This window comes from Cyanistes caeruleus, chromosome 18 (assembly GCF_971803275.1).
Source record: "Cyanistes caeruleus chromosome 18, bCyaCae1.hap1.1, whole genome shotgun sequence".
NCBI classification, from domain to species: domain Eukaryota; kingdom Metazoa; phylum Chordata; class Aves; order Passeriformes; family Paridae; genus Cyanistes; species Cyanistes caeruleus.
The window spans coordinates 4,336,787-4,353,773 of record NC_141718.1 but is presented as its reverse complement, the minus strand read 5'-3'; the positions used below and the strand labels follow the sequence as shown (position 1 = coordinate 4,353,773).

General features: G+C 55.6%; 1 protein-coding gene across 2 annotated transcripts in view; it reads right to left on the bottom strand.

Moving 5' to 3' along the window:
• Positions 1-12,766, bottom strand: part of SGSM1 (small G protein signaling modulator 1) — a 32,484-nt gene extending 19,718 nt beyond the window's left edge. The window contains exons 1-3 of one of the 2 annotated variants that reach the window (XM_086856538.1): positions 12,699-12,766; positions 12,489-12,532; positions 2,686-2,761 (exon numbers count right to left, since the gene is read on the bottom strand). In XM_086856538.1, the coding sequence (XP_086712664.1) occupies positions 2,686-2,761; positions 12,489-12,532; positions 12,699-12,717 (139 nt within the window). In that variant the 5' untranslated portion in view covers positions 12,718-12,766. The remainder of the gene's footprint in view (positions 1-2,685; positions 2,762-12,488; positions 12,533-12,698) is intronic. The other variant, XM_086856539.1, reaches the window with a different exon arrangement.
• Positions 12,767-16,987: the final 4,221 nt, after the last annotated feature.

Below are 16,987 nucleotides of genomic sequence, written 5' to 3'. Positions count from 1 at the left end.
AGCTGGAATAGGAGGCTGTGCTGGGAAGGTGTGAGTCAGGAGAAGAAAGCTCAGGAGCAAGGACAGGCACACACTGAGGGTTTCTAAAGCAGCACAGGAAATGGGGCAATTTCCACCAAAAGATCTCAGTGTCCATACAACCATTTTTCTGAAAAGCTGAAAGGAGCAAAGAACCTGGAGATAAACCACAGGCAATGCCAGCAGCTCAGTCTGGCTTTGGGGACTCCGTTGGCACCTGGGGACACAGGGACTCATTAATTCCCTGGGGAGGGCTGTGCCTGACTCCAAGTCCTGGACTCTGCCCAGAGGCACTCACCAAACCCCAGTGAGTGCCCAGACAGCCCCAGACACCTTCCCTGTCCTGCCACAGTGAGCGGGGATCCCGGGAACCGGCGATGTCTCCACAGAAAGACGCGCACACGCACAGGCTCTGCCAGCAGCTCCTTCCCAAAGTCCCCTGGGCGGGCCCAGGATGGATGTCTAGTGCCAAACACAGACTGATTAAACAGGCTGATCAAAGCACTGGAAAATAACACAGACCCACAATCCTTGGGCCCTTGATCCAGGTCTGAAAACGAGTTCTGCTCCCTCCTCCCCGGGAAGCCAGCGCTGCTGAGCTGAGCCCACCAAATGCTGCTTCACCTCCTGTCTGGAAAGGAACACTTCCCTACAGCTGAACAACTCCACAGACACCTGGAAAAAGGCATTCCATGCATCACAGCAGGGAGAGGCTCATTATCCTGCCCTGCTCCATGCTGTGCCTCAGCTCGGTGCTGAGCAGCAGCATCCAAGGGAGGTGAGACACAGCCTGTGCTGGCAGAACAGCAGATTTGGGCCAGCCCAGCCCTGCTGACCCCCAGCAGCCAGGCAGAGCCACTGCATGGACATCTGGCTTTGAAACCAGGCCCTGCACAAGCCCAGAGGGCTTCACCTGCCCCAGGATTATGTGCAGCTGCAAATAAATTAAAACCCAAACTGCTCCATGGCGTTGCCAGAAAAGCCAACATCTCCCTCATTTCAGCTCCATGGCTAAAATACAAATGACAAGCAGCCCCACCTGCCTGGGACTGCACCCAGGGGTGCCTATTTGGATTGCTGAAAGCTCAGGTACCCATGGGGGATGCTCCTGCCCAGTGTGAGCTCCCAGTGCCACCAGTTCCATTCCAAATTCCCAGCAGACAAATGGGAGCACTGGTGCTCTCACTGTGCTCATGTCACAGGCAGCACATCCCAGCCCCTGCCAGGCAGGGAGAAATCTCAGGTCCTGAAAGGCCTCTGGCACAGAGCATCAAGCAGCATCTGTTCCCAATGCCAGATCCAAACCTCTGCAGAACACCACTCCTGCTGGCAAAACTACAGGGAAATGTGCAGCTTCCATAGGAAAAACTCTCCCCATCCTCCACTAAATCCAGGGGTAATGGTAGGATCTTTTAATGGGATGAGTTTTGGAGCTCAGTTGTGTCACCACTGCAAAGAGATTCTCCTCACGCCTCAGGATATAACTCACAGCAGAATTCAGGATATTCAGGATATCATCTACAGCAGACACACACTGTGCAGGGTCCCTGCTCAGCTATGCCCAGGTAAGGGGGGAGCTTTGACTCCTGGCAGAAGACTGAAGATATTCCTGAGCTGCCCAGAGCTCTGATGCCATCCAAACCTCTCGGGCTGAGCAGCCTTGGCTGACGTGGACACCAAACCCTGCGCTCCCACGGCCCCGCCGCCGGCTCCCCATCAGCCTCCCAGGGCAGCCTGGACGTGACAGATGCCAGCTCGTGTTTGTCTGCTCCAAACCTCCCCTCTCAGCAGCACGGGGGGGCCGGGGGCTGCTGCCCTTCCCTGCCGGAGCTGCTCCATCCGGAGGGGTTTGCGCTGCGCCGGCTGCGCGCAGGGCTCCGTCAGGAGGGCTCTGCTGGGAAGGCAGCTCTCTCCAGGGAAAAGGGCAGCTCTGGCAGCCCGAGCCAGCCTTGCAGCACGCTCTGCTTGGCAGGGAAAGAGGTTATTTATAAGCTCACCCAGCTCCTGGAGAGCCACAACAGCGGGGAAGGCGCAGGAACCGTTCCAGGTTCCTTGCTGAAGAGCGGACGGAGCAGGAGGGGGACACCAGGAACCAGGGAAAGGGCAGCAGCATCTTAAGAGGCCAGAAGGAAGCAAGGAGCCCTTCGTGCCTGCATGCCTCAGCTCCCTGTCACAGGAGCCTATAAATAATCCCAGGCTGAGGAGCCTCGTGCTGCACAGAAAAGCAGGAATGAGTCACACCTGGAAGTCTGCTCTGCTCTTTCGATGCCACACAGGGGCCACGGGCTGGGAACAGGCTCCTTTGATGTGAGGGCCCAGCAGGAAAGGAGAAAGCCCGGCCTCCTTTCCATAAACTCCTATTCCGTAACAGCAAAGAAAAGATTTGGACTCGACAGGCTTTCAGTTGAATCCATTCTCAAGGGAATTTAAAAATTAAATATTATTTCTAGTCCTTCCTCAATGGCTGCACACACTGCCAGCATCCCTCCCCCTTTTGACACATCCCTGTATATTTTTAAGCAGAAAGACCTCAGGGATTCCAACCTCTGCCAGAACAATCCATCCTCTGGCACTCCCCACTTCCCCAGCCCAAGGTCCTGGAGCTGGAGCGTGTTCCCAGGAATGGCACAGCACCAAAAGCCCCAGTCCCCAGCATGGAAGACTCACCACAAAAGGAGATGATGTGGCTGCTGTCCTCATGCACAAACTTCCTGGTCACAGCCTCCTCCATGATCTGCTTCACCTGCAGGACAGAGGCAGTTAGGGAAAACATGGAATTTCAGCCGTGGACCAGAGCAAGGAGACCTGCAGTGGGGTGGGTGCACAGGAACCTCCTCTGCTCCCAGGTTTTCCCCATGGCCCAGGAGATCTCACGGAGGATTGATGTGGCTCTGCCTGCTGAGCATCACCAGCTATTTCAAAAAGTCAGGTATAAAAACAGGGCTGTTTCATTTTTGAGAAACTTCACAGTAGGAAAACGATGAGCTGAGAATTAACTGAGGGAACTGAGCATGGCTCAGTCATCTAATAAAGGTACCCAAATCTCATATTCAATGTTTTTACAGCATTGTTCTCTTCTCTCATTTTGTTTGATAAATTTCCTGCGGCACAGCTGCCCCAAATGACTGCAACTATCTATCAAAGCCTAATTCAGTGACCACCTGGCACCAGCTGTGCCCAGGAATTCCATTTGCACAGCAGTGCCAGCAGCTCTGCCCTCTCTGACTCACAACTGGCACTCAGCTGACCCAGAGGAAGCTGTCACTTAGTGCTCATCAGGGGCACGATCAGGGGACAAAAACAAACAGGACCCCACAGAAATGAGGAGGGTATTCTTTGCAGGGGGCAGACAGGAGGTCAGACCCACCAGGTCAGGTCTGGCAGCAGCGTGGTGACTTCCATCCCCAGCTGTCACTCTCCCTACTCCTGCTGCAACCAGCCAAAGCCCAGCTGAATCTTTGCTCCTTAAAACATTCAGCTCCCAAACACTTTTCCTTTCAAACACAGCTGCCAGCATGCTTGGATCTCGTCTTCCAATGCCTCTGTAACATCTTGGCTTTGGAAAACACAGGGGAAAGTGTTCCCAGCGCAGAGCTGAGGGTGTGAAGGAAGCTCTGCTTAGCAAGGTGTTCTCCCTGAGGGCACAGGGAGGGAAATACAGCAGGTCAAGACTTGGCCAAGCAAGCCTTGCATGAATGAGAGACCTTTAATGGCATCATTTGGGGAATTAAACTCCTTTGCAAGGTACAATCAAGGTCAGTTATGCACGGCTGACAGCCCCATAAAGGAAATCCTGAGTATGGATTAAGAGCAGAGCGCTGTCTGAGCCAAGAGCTGCTCTGTGCCAGAGCCACCAGGTGAGATCCCAGCGCTGCTCGGTGACTAACAGAGCCCTGAGGCTTCCCTGGGTGCCAGCAGCTGGTCCTGACTCAGGAAGTGACAGCAAGGAATGTCACCAAGACGTGGAGCTCGGGGCTGGAGGTGGCTCAGAGCGCTGGGAAGTTCCTCTTGGCACAGCATGGTCCAGCTCCTGCACCTCCACATCCCCCACATCCTGGGGTGACTCCACCTGCAGGAACACCCCAGGGACCAGGATAAAGCTCCAGATTCCACCTCAGCACCTTATTGTGTCCTAAAACTGCCCCTGGTCAGGGCTCCTGCTGGTGCTCCTTCATTCCTTACCTCCCACCTGCAGTTTTCCCCTTGTCCCAGTGCCCCATGCAGGGAAGGGGCAGCTGCAATCCTCACTGAGGGCTCCTTGCTCCAGCACCATTTTATCTTCACTTCAGCAGCAGAAACAGAGACAGAGCAAGCCCAGCAAGAGGAGAGGAGCCTCTGTCTCTCACACATCCCTCAGTCTTGGCTGCAGGGCTGGATCAGGGATGGGAAGCAGCGCACATCTCGTGTCCACCAGCGCCCAGGTGCTCCCCAGAGCTGCCCCTTTTCCTCCACCTGGAATTCCACATGTCCACCAAAGATATTCTGCCAGCCTGTCCAGCCCAGGAGCCATCCCTGGGAGCAGCCCTGCTAGGGAGGTTCACATCTTGGGGCCCTCAGGGATTCCCTGAAATTTGGCTTTCCCTTGTGTAGATGGCTCCTGAGCCTCACCCAGGCAGGCAGAGCTGCTTTTGTCAGCAGGACACAGCACTTCTCCCTCACACCTCCAACTGATCTCCCAGAAAATAATTACACACAGATATTAAATGTACACTCATGGCAGCACTGGTGGGATCAGGATTTTAACCCCAACCCCCCCCAAAAATACACCTGAAAATCAATGTGCAGGGTTACAACTTTACCAGCTTCTGATTCAATCAGGAAGTATTCCAATATAAGCAGTCTATTCAAGTATTTGTTTGAAATTTCAGTGTATTGACACTGCCTGCAGTGACCATCTGCCTGTCCAGGGCCTGGGGACCATCCAGGACAGCAGGACCCGGCTCTGACCGGGCATTTCAGTGCCAACACTGCACAAACCACCTGCACGCTCCAGGCACACACAAAACACCTTCCAAGAGACACAGTTTAGTGGAAAATTACTCATTAAAAGTAAAAAAAAAAAAAACAAAAAACAAACAAACAAAAAAAAAATTGCACTGTGCTGACTGAGGTTGTAACACTAAAAATAAATCAAGGGCTGGAAGTGGGAAGGGCACTGCAACAAACACCAGCCCCAGCAGGGAGAGGCCAGCCAGACAGACATGGCCTCCTAACACAAAACAAGGGATATCTTGGAATCCTGGAATGTTTTGGATGGAAAAGGACCTTAAAGCTCATCCAGTTCCACCTCCTGCCACGGGCAGGGACACCTTCCACTATCCCAGGTTGCTCCAAGCCCTGTCCAACCTGGCCTTGGGCACTTCCAGGGAACAGAACCGACACTTCCAGGGAATAGAGCCAAGAGCTCCCAGCTTTCTCTAAGTACCAAGAAAGTTTTCCAACAAAACCATCTTACATTTGCCCAAACAGGCACATTTGGCATCTGTAGGACAGCCCAGAGAACCCCAAAACTCCTGGCAGATCTGCCATGCTGTTGTCTGCAGACCCCAGAGGACTGGGAGCCAGCTGGGATCCACCACGTGCTCTGGATCCACTGGGAGTTTCCATCCAGGGATGGGAACGTGGCTCAGCCACGCTCGGCTCCCTCCACAGAGAAGACTTGAACAGCCTCTCAATATGTGCTGCACTCCAGCATTTTCATGCTAATTCTCAGATTGTAGCCAGAACAATCCCAACAGATGAAGCTGCCCACTCTGGATCTCATGCCAGCCTAGGGAAATGAGATGTTTGCTCTTCTTTTATTAGAAAGGAAATTAAAACAGCAACTAATAATTTAGCTGTAGGTAAACTCAAGAGGAAAATCATCAAGCATTTCACAGCAGCACAAACAACCCCCTTGGCTCCAGCTGTGAGCACAGGACATGTCCCCCTGGAAAGTGAAATCAAACCCTCACCTGTCCAAAAACCCCAGGCCCAGGGAGGGATGGAGGCTTAGACCTCTCTGCTACAGAATTCCCAGGGATATGCATCATCCTAAGTCCAGCTCTGCTGTCCCCCAGCTCTGTTGTCATTTCCACTGCTGGAACAAGCCAAATTCCACCACAGCCACAGCCACCACCGAGCTGCAGGGACCAGCAGCAAGCCAAGAACTCCAGGTTTAATTAGCCCAAGGCAATATTGACTCACAACTGTTCTACCTGGCCAGATTTTTCCCTGTAGAACCTGTACTCTGGGTCATTCAGGGATGTTTGCAGCCTATTTCCCTGCCTCTTGCAAAGCCTTTCGCTGGTTATTGAGGCATTTCTGTGGAAGCACGGGACCTCCTGTCTATCTGGCCATGCTCATAACTCTGTGAAATTGTTTACAGCAAGCCAGATGCAAAACAGGGTCCCCAGGGAGATCCTTTTCCCAATCCTGTTCCAGGGTAAAGCTCACTCATGTTGCCACAGGCTGAGGGCAGCTGTGGGGATGCTCCTGGTCACCAGATGCAGGAATGGGCCTGGTTGCCATATCCAGCACCAAAAAATGCCTGGATGAGGAAAAGAATGTGGCACAGCATCCACACACTGGAGCCAAAACAGCAGGAGAGCATCCCATCCCAAACCCAATGGATTTACAACAGAAAACAGAGATGGAGATGATAATGGAGATGGAGATGGAGATGGAGATGGAGATGATGATGATGATGATGATGATGATGATGATGATGATGATGATGATGATGATGATGATGGAGATGATGATGGAGATGTCTCCTGCTCACTCTGAACATCCTCCTCTACATGGAGTGTCAGATCAGGTGGATTTGATGCTGCAAGACCAGAGCCAGGAAGCTGCACTGCCTGTACCCCCTCAGAGTCACAGAGTTCATCACAGAATCATGGAATTGTTTAGGTTGGAACAGACCTCCAAGATCACTGAGCCCAACCATTTACCCAGCACTTCCAGGTTCACTCTTCCTGTTCAATCCACCCAGCCCAGAAGAACCATCAAGCCCCCAAAAGATATCAAGCAAACAACAAAATAATTTTAAAAGAACCAAAACCACCCCATCCATTAATGAAAGAGACTTTAAACTTGATTTGCTTTTGTAAATTTGCTTTTCAAATTCTTTTCCAAGCTGGAGCTTTCTCGTTCTCATCACTGCTTTGATTATGTGTTTGAAGTTAATTCTTGCACTTAAAAAAATCCCATTTTCCGTGTCAGTTTTGGTGCAATGATTGCATGTGGGCATTCCTTGCTGCAGTCTGAGCTCTCCTGCAATTGCTTCTCCCAACCAAGGCCTCTTTCCAGGAAAAAGCTGCCCATGGAACACTGCAGCACTGTCACTTCTCAGGTGTTACAAAACGCTGAAGGATCACTGAGATGCAACATTAGGACACCCCCAGGTGTATTTGCAAGGACAGCCTCCCCTGCACTGCAGGGGAATATTTCCCAGCAGGAATGTCAGCCTGGTTTTGCTGGATGTACCAGAGGTGTCCAAGGCACAGCAAGTGCAGAATCTCTGCTCAGCTCCAGGACACAAAGATTATTCCAAACCCCCAAGTCCTCCTGGTGCCCACAGGAGGCTCTGTGTGCAGGGAATGCTGATGGAAATCCTGGGATATTTCATCATGTTGGAGCTAAAGCAGAACTTCTCAGACTGAAACCTCTCATCAACCAGATTTATCTCCTCATGTGAAAATGAAATGTCTGCCTGTTGCCTGCCTTGTTGCTACAACACCCTTTTTTAGCAGCCTTGTTGATAAAATTCGCATTTTCCAACAGGATTCCCTGTTTCTCCTGCGTTACCACGTTCCTCATCTCTCCAACAACAAACACCCTGATTATCCCACAGGCAGGTGCCAGACAGACTGCTCAGCACCACCACCACGCTCTGACGCTTCTCCAAGAGTTCACTGGCTGACCACAAAAAAAAATATCCCAATTAATTGTGCTTGGATCAGTTAAAACACCCCCAGCTGCAGGGCACGGGCTCCATTTGTACCCAGGGAGGTTTTGGTGGCCCCTGGCACGAGGGGACAGCACAGGGACAGCTCTGATGGCAGCAGGCACTTGCCTTGAAAGCCATTTGGCAGTTCCCTACTCTTGCTGCCTCAGGAACATCGATCACCCTGCAGCCCACTGAGACCTTTGGCTTTGCTAAAAGTCATATTTAATTATTTATGACCGCTCTCTGAATAAAACATGGCACCTCCTGCAGCTGAGGGATCCTCCTGGTGACACACAGGAGGGAATTCCAGGCCAGCCCTTCCCCAGGAACCACGTCTGCTCACAGCTGGGGACTGGGATGAGGTTCCTTGGGGGATAAGGGAAGAGAAGAACTCCCAATATTTGTGCAGTTTGCTGGAAAATGAGTTTAAAATAGATTAATGGAAGGATCCAAAATGCAACATTGCATTATCCTGGGGGACACAGGGGTGATCCCAGCCACGTGCACTTGCTGGTATGTGTTTTTGCACCAGACTTTCTTCACAGAGCATCAACTTTTGGCCAAAAATCCGTGCTTACAACACTCATTTAAGCTGCCTAAGATCACGTTAGAGCTGGTTCTATTCCTGTTGTGCTTGTCAAACGCACATTTCCACGCCATCTGTGGGCACTGCTGGCACTGCTCGCTGTAAATGCTCAACACAGACATTTAAGGAAACATTTAAGGCAAACTTTAGTCATTTCTGTGGTTTTTCCAGCACACCCGACCCCCAAGCCGGGTTCTGTTCTCACCACATCCCAAAGCTCCTGTTTTTCCCAGGTAGTGATGGCACTCACTGCCAACATGGCAAAGGATGGTGCTGAAACCAAGGGCAACTTCCAGCTCCAAATTGCCCTGAAGTCCTGAATCTGGGCAAAGCCAGGTATTTCCATGGCAACAGGAGGGAGGAGAGCAGGATATTTTGGCAGCAGAGGACAGAGGGTCCCCTGGCCCAGGGCAGGCGTGAGGAAGGGGGAAAGCAGCACAAAACCTGCTCTGGAGATGAAGGCTCAAGCCCAGGGGTTTCTGGAGCACGAGAGCTCTTGTGCAAAGCCCTGCTTCTGTCTTTAAAAGGAGAGGAAATGGTCCCCAGTGATCAGTGCTGCTCTTCAGAGCAGATCGATGCAGGCAATCGAGAAATGCTGCATTAAGAGCCCTCTGTTCTCTCTTGGAACAGAAACATTTGAAAAAGGCTGCCCTGGGTGCTTGGGAGACATCAGAGGGTCCCTCTGCCAACAGCAGCTTTCATCACCAACCTTCAGCTCATCATCCTCATCCTTATCTTGCCTGAACACTTTTGACAGCTACACAAAGGCCTTTTCCCTTTTTTTTTTCCCCTTTTCTAATAAGCTGGCCTTGAGAACATTTAAAGCTCTCAACATTAATTTTTCAAACCCTAGTAACATTAAATTAATTTACAATTTTCTACCCATCCAGAATGAAATAGCTGGCACTGACGCCTGCAATCTGATATTTAGGAACGGCAGGCACACAGGAAAACAAACCCAAGCTGCAAAAGCATTGCTCTTACCAGTCATTTGTGTTATTTAGCCACAAACCAGGCAACATGACTGCAAAGCAGGGGCTTCTCTGAAAGGGTGGGAGGAAGAGACTGACTGTTGTTCCCATGACACATGATGAAGGAATTAGTCAACAGCTACACAGTGACAACCATTCCAGCTACTGAAAAAATAAACAATATATCTGGTGGAAGACAGGCAGGCTGTGGTCAACCCCAGTTTTTGAAAGAATTCCTAAGAAAAGGCAGCAAAATTTTTAATCCAGGTTCAACAATTACTGATGAATAAAGACTCAGAGCTGCTTCCCGGGTGGCAAGTTAAACATAAACTAAGTTTTTGCAGAAGAACGACCGAGATGACTGTTTGCTTTCATACAGCACTCAGCTTTTCACTCAGCTCACATTCCAGGGCCACGTGTGCAGGTGGATTGCACAGGTAACACCTGCTTCCCTTCCTCTGTGCCACGCAGCTGCCTGGAGGGAGTTAAAAACAGACCTCAGGACTCCCCTCTATTCAGAACAAAACTCCTAAAAGAAGGGGAGGAGCACAGGTTGCAAGGGGAATAATTCTAGTTGAGAACCCACACCCCTCCAAACCTGGGTATTTCAGGCTCTGGGTTTGTAAAAAAGCCTCGTTCCATCTGATAAAATTCTCTAAAAAATCAGAGGATGCTGGTCACGCTGCTTATCCTGCATAAGAGGACACAGGATGCCTCACAAAGTCAGACCTCACTCCTTCCCCTGCAGCTTGCTGACAAACAGTCAATTCTGCAGCTTCCAGGGTTGGTTTGATTTGTTATGACCATATGGGGCAGAGGGGGGAGGAAGAAGATGGTGACAGATAACACAGCTCATCTCCACCTGCACATCCACTGCAGCACAGGACTTCTCCAGAATCCAGTGCCTTAACCATGGCAACAGCCAAATACTGAGGGCTGCTCGGTGCCCTGGGTAATTCCTGTTTATTGTTCCTGTCCCTGCCCAGATCAGACCTTCTTCCCACTGTTTGCATCACTCAGTTATGGCCCTGGGGTGACAGATGTGGCACAGCTCCCCAAGGACAGCCCTGCCTGTCCCTGCTCTCAGCTGGGGCTCACCTGCACTGAGGGCAGCTCACACAGAGCCCTGGCTGGAGCAAAACCAGGTGTGGCCTCGAGAAATGAGAATGCTGCAGGTTTGAGAAAGGTTAAAATTCTGGGAGTGGGGGCAAAAAAACCCCAAATTTCTACAACTGGCCCTTTCTACTGCTCCTTGGAGTGTGCACAAGCTCCTGACTTAACCTGAGGTCAGCCTAGAAGAGGAAGAAAAACCAAAAGCATGAGCAGGGAGCAACAGGCAGAAAAACACCCTACCTGCTGCCAGTGTCAGGGATGGTGCTAAATATACCTAATAATACCTCCAGGATCACGTTTCCCCAGGTTTTTCATTCCTACCAGAGCAATGCCCAGATGGAGAGCACAGGTCCTCCATGGAATTCCCCCACCTGTGTGGCCATGCACCCACAGCCCCCACTGCTGGACCCAGCCCCTGTCCAAGCTCAGCACTTCCAGCAGGAGTGGAAGGCAGATCCCAAGGGAATGGCAACCACCCCGTACCTGCACAGGCAGGGAACCCACACCCACACCAACATCCCAAACAATGGGATCACCAAAAAAGCCTCTGCTCTGTGCCAGCACAAAGGGGCTGCTGGAGAGAGGCTGGGGTGTGTCAAACACCCAGGTCACAGCTCCACGGTGGCACTTCACAGGGCAGGAGGGCTTTCCCTACGCACCCCATCCCTCCCCCAGGCTTTACTCACACCAAACCCACCTTATCTCCCCAGCAGAAGGGCACGGACCAAGCCCAGCTCTGCTCTCTGAGGCACCAGCTCCACTCTCCCCCACACACAGCCCTGGGAGGGAGCGAGGCCGGGCTCTGAAGGCCAGCACAGGAGAGGCTCTGGGGGAAGCCAGGAGCAGCCCTGGCTCCCACCCTGCAGCAGCCGTCTGTGCACTCAGGAGCTGCCACAGACAGTCATAATGAGATGGCAGCTCTATCCACAACGCTAAATAAATGTCATACCCTTTTCCTGGTTTAATAGCTGTTGCTGAGGCAACCAGTAGTATTCCTTAGCACCACACCCGGCACAGGATTAAAGGTGGGAAGCGGTCGGGATGGGCAGCGCTGTCCCCCTCCCCAGCCCCACCACCCACGGCTCTGCTCCTCCCGGCTCCGAGCAGCATCTTCCACTCGCCGGCTTCTGTAAACCGGATAGCGAGATGTTGGTGACACCAGGAACCACACACCACACACACCCCCCTCATCCTGCATCCCGGGAGGTGACCTGCAGGGACACAGCGTGGGCAGGACATGACAAGAGCTGCGGGTGACCCAGCGCCGGGCTCGGTGACTCGCGGACCTTCAGGGATAACCCACGGCACAAACACGGAGCTCCAGGCAGCTCAGCATCAAACAGCGTACGAACTAACAGAGTTAAAGATGCCTGAGAAGAGGGAGCACGGCGAGATGCGAAACGCCATCGCCCTGCACTGGGCACACATATTTGGGGTCCCCCCTTTTCCCGGCCGGGGTCCCCAGCACCCGCTGCCCCCCCCGCCCTGCCAAGGAGCGCCGTGCTGCGGGAGGGCTCGTCCCATCCCCGCTCCCAAGGGAAGGATGCAGCACCGGGCCCTTTTTCCCTGCGGAAAATCCCAAGTTGTGGCGTGCTCTGCCCCCAGCCAGAGGCGATTTTCCAAGGATGCGGGGCGCTGGGATGCCGGGCACCGGCGCTGCACGGATGCTTCTCCGCCCCCCGGGACCCGCAGCCGCGCCCGGCTGGGCTCTCGGCCGGGTGGGCTCTCGGCCCCGCTCCGGGCTGGTTTTTGGGGGGCTCTTAAACCCGCGGTAGCAGCAGCCGGGCGGGCCCGGGGCTCCCCCCGGGGAGGAGCCGCCGCATCCGCGGGCACCGGGCCGGGGCTGCTCCGGGGGTCCCGCACCCACCTCCTTCTTGACGGTGCGCAGCAGCCGCTGCCGGGTCTCCGCCTCTGCGGGGAGAAATGAGGAGAAGAGACCCGTTAGTGCGGCCCTGCCCTGCCCCGCCACCCCCGCTCCCGGTGCCGCTCCCGGTGCCGCTCCCGGTGCCGCTCCCGGTGCCGCTCCCGGTGCCGGTCCCCGGTGCCGGTCCCCGGTGCCGGTCCCCGCCCGCCGTACCCGCCGGGGCCGCCGCCATGGCCGCGCTCGCTCCGCAGCGCCCGCAGACTGCCGGGCACCGGGCCGGGCCCGCCGGGCCGCACCGCCCCCCGCCCCGCCGGGGAGGGGCCGCCGGGCCGCCAATCCGCGACCGGCACCGGCACCGGCACCCCGGTACCCCGGTACCCCCGGCACCAGAACCCCCGGTACCCCGGCACCAGAGCCCCGGTACCCCCGGCACCAGAGCCCCGGTACCCCGGCACCAGAACCCCGGTACTCCCGGCACCAGCACCCCGGTACCCCCGGCACCAGAGCCCCGGTACCCCCGGCACCGGCACCCCGGCACCCCGGTACCCCCGGCACCAGAGCCCCGGTACCCCCGGCACCAGAACCCCCGGTACCCCGGCACCAGAGCCCCGGTACCCCGGCACCAGAGCCCCGGTACTCCCAGCACCGGCACCCCGGTATTCCCAGCACCGGCACCCCGGTACTCCCAGCACCGGCACCCCGGTATTCCCAGCACCGGCACCCCGGTACCCCCAGCACCGGCACCCCGGTACCCCAAGCACCGTCACCCCGGTACCCCCAGCACCGGCACCCCGGTATTCCCGGCACCGGCACCCCGGTACCCCCAGCACCGTCACCCCGGTACTCCCGGCACCGGCACCCCGGTACTCCCGGCACCGTCACCCCGGTATTCCCGGCACCGGCACCCCGGTATTCCCGGCGCCGGCACCCCGGTACTCCCGGCATCCGCAGCCCCGGCACCCCCGGCATGCCCCGAGCCCGGCAGCGGCGGGTCGAGGAGCGACCGGGTGCGGGCCGGTGGTCCCGCGGGTGTCTCAGCCGGGACCGGGGCCATGGTGCGATCACAGCCGGGCCCAGCTCCCGGGTCGCCACCAGCCCCCTCCCAGCTGAGCCCAGCCAGGTCCCCGCACCCCCGACCCAGCCCCGAGGTGTCCGGGACGGCGGCGGCGGGGCCGGGTGACACGGGACGGGAGAGCCCTGGGGGTGTCCCCGCACCTGGGGACCGCTGGGGCAGTGTCTGGCCTCGGACAGGGGTTCAGGGCTCTGGGGGTCCCTCGCAGGGGAGAAACAACCACGTCCTTTCAGGCGTGAGCCATCCAGTCCCGCTCCGGTGAGCTCCAGCACAGCGGGAAGGTGACAATAACCAGAGACCCCCAATGTCTCCTCTCAAAATCACACCATGGCAGCCCCTCGCAGAGTGCCCTGCCTGCAGCTCCATTAACATCTCTTCTGTTTTCCTCTTCCCTCGTTTACTGTTCCAGGACATTTCCATAGAAACAGCATCCTGGCTCCTCCGCAGTCCGGTTTCCAATAACTACAAACCGCGTTAGTGCGAGGGCAGCGAGCCCGGCCGCGCTGCCATCGGGGTTCAATCCCGGCACGGAGGGCAGGAGCACGGGCTGAGCCCCGCCAGCCCCCCAGGCTGACCCCAGAGCTGAGCTGCATCCTCTGCCTCCCAGCTTTTCCTCCCCTGCTCCTCCCCAGTGACAGCAGGGACCGTAACCCCGCTGGTTCCCTCCACCGCCCAGGCTGGCAGGAGAGCACGAGGGAGCTCCGGCCTCGGGATTAATCCCAGTTCGGTCCCTTCTGTACCTTCCAGGAGGCAGCCGGAGCCGTGTTTCCGTGTACTCTGTTTGCTTTTCGCTGTTTATATGCCTGTGGTGGCAGCACAAATGTAACCGAGCTGCAGCTCGGGGGAATGTGATTGCTGGACCAGACGGATCCCAGCATCTTTGGGAGAAAATCGTCTGAAAGAAGCACAGGGACAAGGACACCCCCCCAAGCCTTGCTGCTTCCTTTTCCTTGCAAAATTCTGCTTCTCCCCGGATTAAAGACAGGTGGGAGACGGTTGGCCCCTGTTTTCTGGAGCTCGGAGAGCTTAAATGTGAGCACGTTGATCTATACTTAATGTGATTAAGTTACATCTCTGAGTATCATGCTAATTAAATTAAACTTCCCACTGCTGCCTCTGTGGCTTAAACAGGATAGTTTTTTAAGACCACAATTCACTCCCCTGCATTTCCCTGCACGGATGAGCAGGTGGGATAAAAGCATTCTGCTGATCAAGCCATCCTGGTGTTTAGAAACCACTTCTAAAGCAATGGATATTCAAATTTAAATCTGATTTGAGTTGGATTTAAACTCTGCACTTTCAATCTGAAGCGATTTGTGCTTTGAATAAAGAGAATAACAGGGGGAAAGCAGAAGTGAGTGGATGAGGCAGTGCACAGACTGTGCCTGACCGCGATGTCTCAGGTGTCGATAGGGGATATTGGGCAGGAATTGTTCCCCGTGAGGATGGCGAGGCCCTGGCACAGGAGGAGCTGTGGCTGCCCCTGGATCCCTGGAAGTGTCGCAGGCCAGGTTGGACAAGGCTTGGAGTGAACTGGGATTGTGGAAATTGTCCCTGCCCAGGGCAGGGGCTGGAACCGCTTGAGCTTTGAGGTCCTTTCCGAGCCAAACCGTTCCGTGATCTCCCCAGGACACCTCTCCCCTGCCCTCCTCCCATCTCCAGCATTTCTTTCCACCTTGCAGCTTCTAAAAACAGGTGGAGATTTCAAAGCTCTCCCCTGATGGATGTGACAGCGCGGCCCCGAGCCGCTGCCGGAGGAGCCGCAGGAGCGGGGGGGAGAGGGGGCAGCGGGACGGGAGCAGCGGGAGCATTCACGGCTCATTCCCCAGCGAGCTCCCGGGGGGATCTGCCGGGGATGGAGGTACTGAAGCGATGGCTCTGCTCAGCCCTCGGCTGGAGCGGGGCATCCTCCGTGCCTGGGAACGGAGCCCGTGCCGAGCGCAGGAGCTCCGTGCGCATCCCTGCGCTGCAAACCCCGCTCGGGCCCGGCTGGGAGCGGCTGTGGGAACAGCTCCGGCCACGGAGGCTCCTGCAGGCCCGGCTCTGCCCCTCGGGGTGTGATTTAATAGCTCGGTGTGAGGGAAACAAGAGACTCTTCAGGAGAAAAAGGAGCTTGGCTTTAAACAGACGCCGGAGTTTGAACAGCAGCTGCTTCCCAATGGGAAAGGGGTCTCTGTCTCTGGGGGGCTGTCCCTGCTTCCCACAGACCCCACAGACCCCCGAGACCCCGAGACCCCACAGACCCCACAGACCCCACAGACCCCACAGACCCCGAGACCCCACAGACCCCGCAGACCCCACAGACCCCCGAGACCCCACAGACCCCACAGACCCCACAGACCCCACAGACCACACAGACCCCACAGACCCCACAGACCCCACAGACCCCCGAGACCCCAAAGACCCCACAGACCCCACAGACCCCCGAGACCCCCCAGACCCCCCAGACCCCACAGACCCCACAGACCCCACAGACCTCACAAACCCCACAGACCCCACAGACCCCACAGACCCCACAGACCCCAAAGACCCTAAAGACCCCTGGCAGGGCTGAGCCCTCCTGAGCAGGGGCAGGACGTGGCCTGGTCTCCCACTGAGCCATTCCACATAAACCACCCCCAGAAAAGGAGGGTCAGCAGCAGAGGAAGAGCTGATATCTGTTATCTATTATCTATTATTGTCTATTATCTATTCTTTTTCACAGTTGCTACAGCACCAGCTGCCTCAATTCTGTTATTCATGCCTCGAGATGGTTTTTGGGCAGGGGTTAAACCCCTCTCCCCCCTCACACTCCCCAGGCAGAGGAGATTTCTCCCCTTCACCCCAAAGCCTGGGACAAGGGTGGTCCCTCTGGCAGCCCCCGCATCCCCGGCTTCCATCCCCACTCCCGCGCCGAAGGATTGGGGTCCAGGGCTCTGGGAAGTCCCAGGAGGGACACAAATCCCGTATAAAGCACAGCAGGTGAGCTGTCCCTCCCTTGTGTGCTGGGGCTGGCTCGGGGGGAGCCACACCAGGCTCAGGAGCGGGGGCTGATGGAGGGGCTGTGCTGGGACCCCCCGAGCTCTGCTCGCTCCCCCCCCAGCCCAGGGACCACCCTGAGCCCACCCACCCAACCCCTTCACTCAGGGAAAATCCTCATCACTCCTCGTAAAAAAAACTGCTGTATTTCACAGGAGACGTGCTCAAAGAACAATTATTTCGTCTTAAACCAACAATAATTTCAGGTTCCCCAGTGGAGAGGGAGAAGCCCGTGGAGTGCAGCCCACCCTGTGCAGGGACTGGCAGGACTGGACCCACTCTTAGGCTTTTCCAACCTCAACAATTCCATGATTGCCTGATTCCATTCTAGGACAGCCCGAGCAGCCAGGGCCAGACACACACACACACACACACACACACACACATACACAAAAATATAAATGTGCTTTTA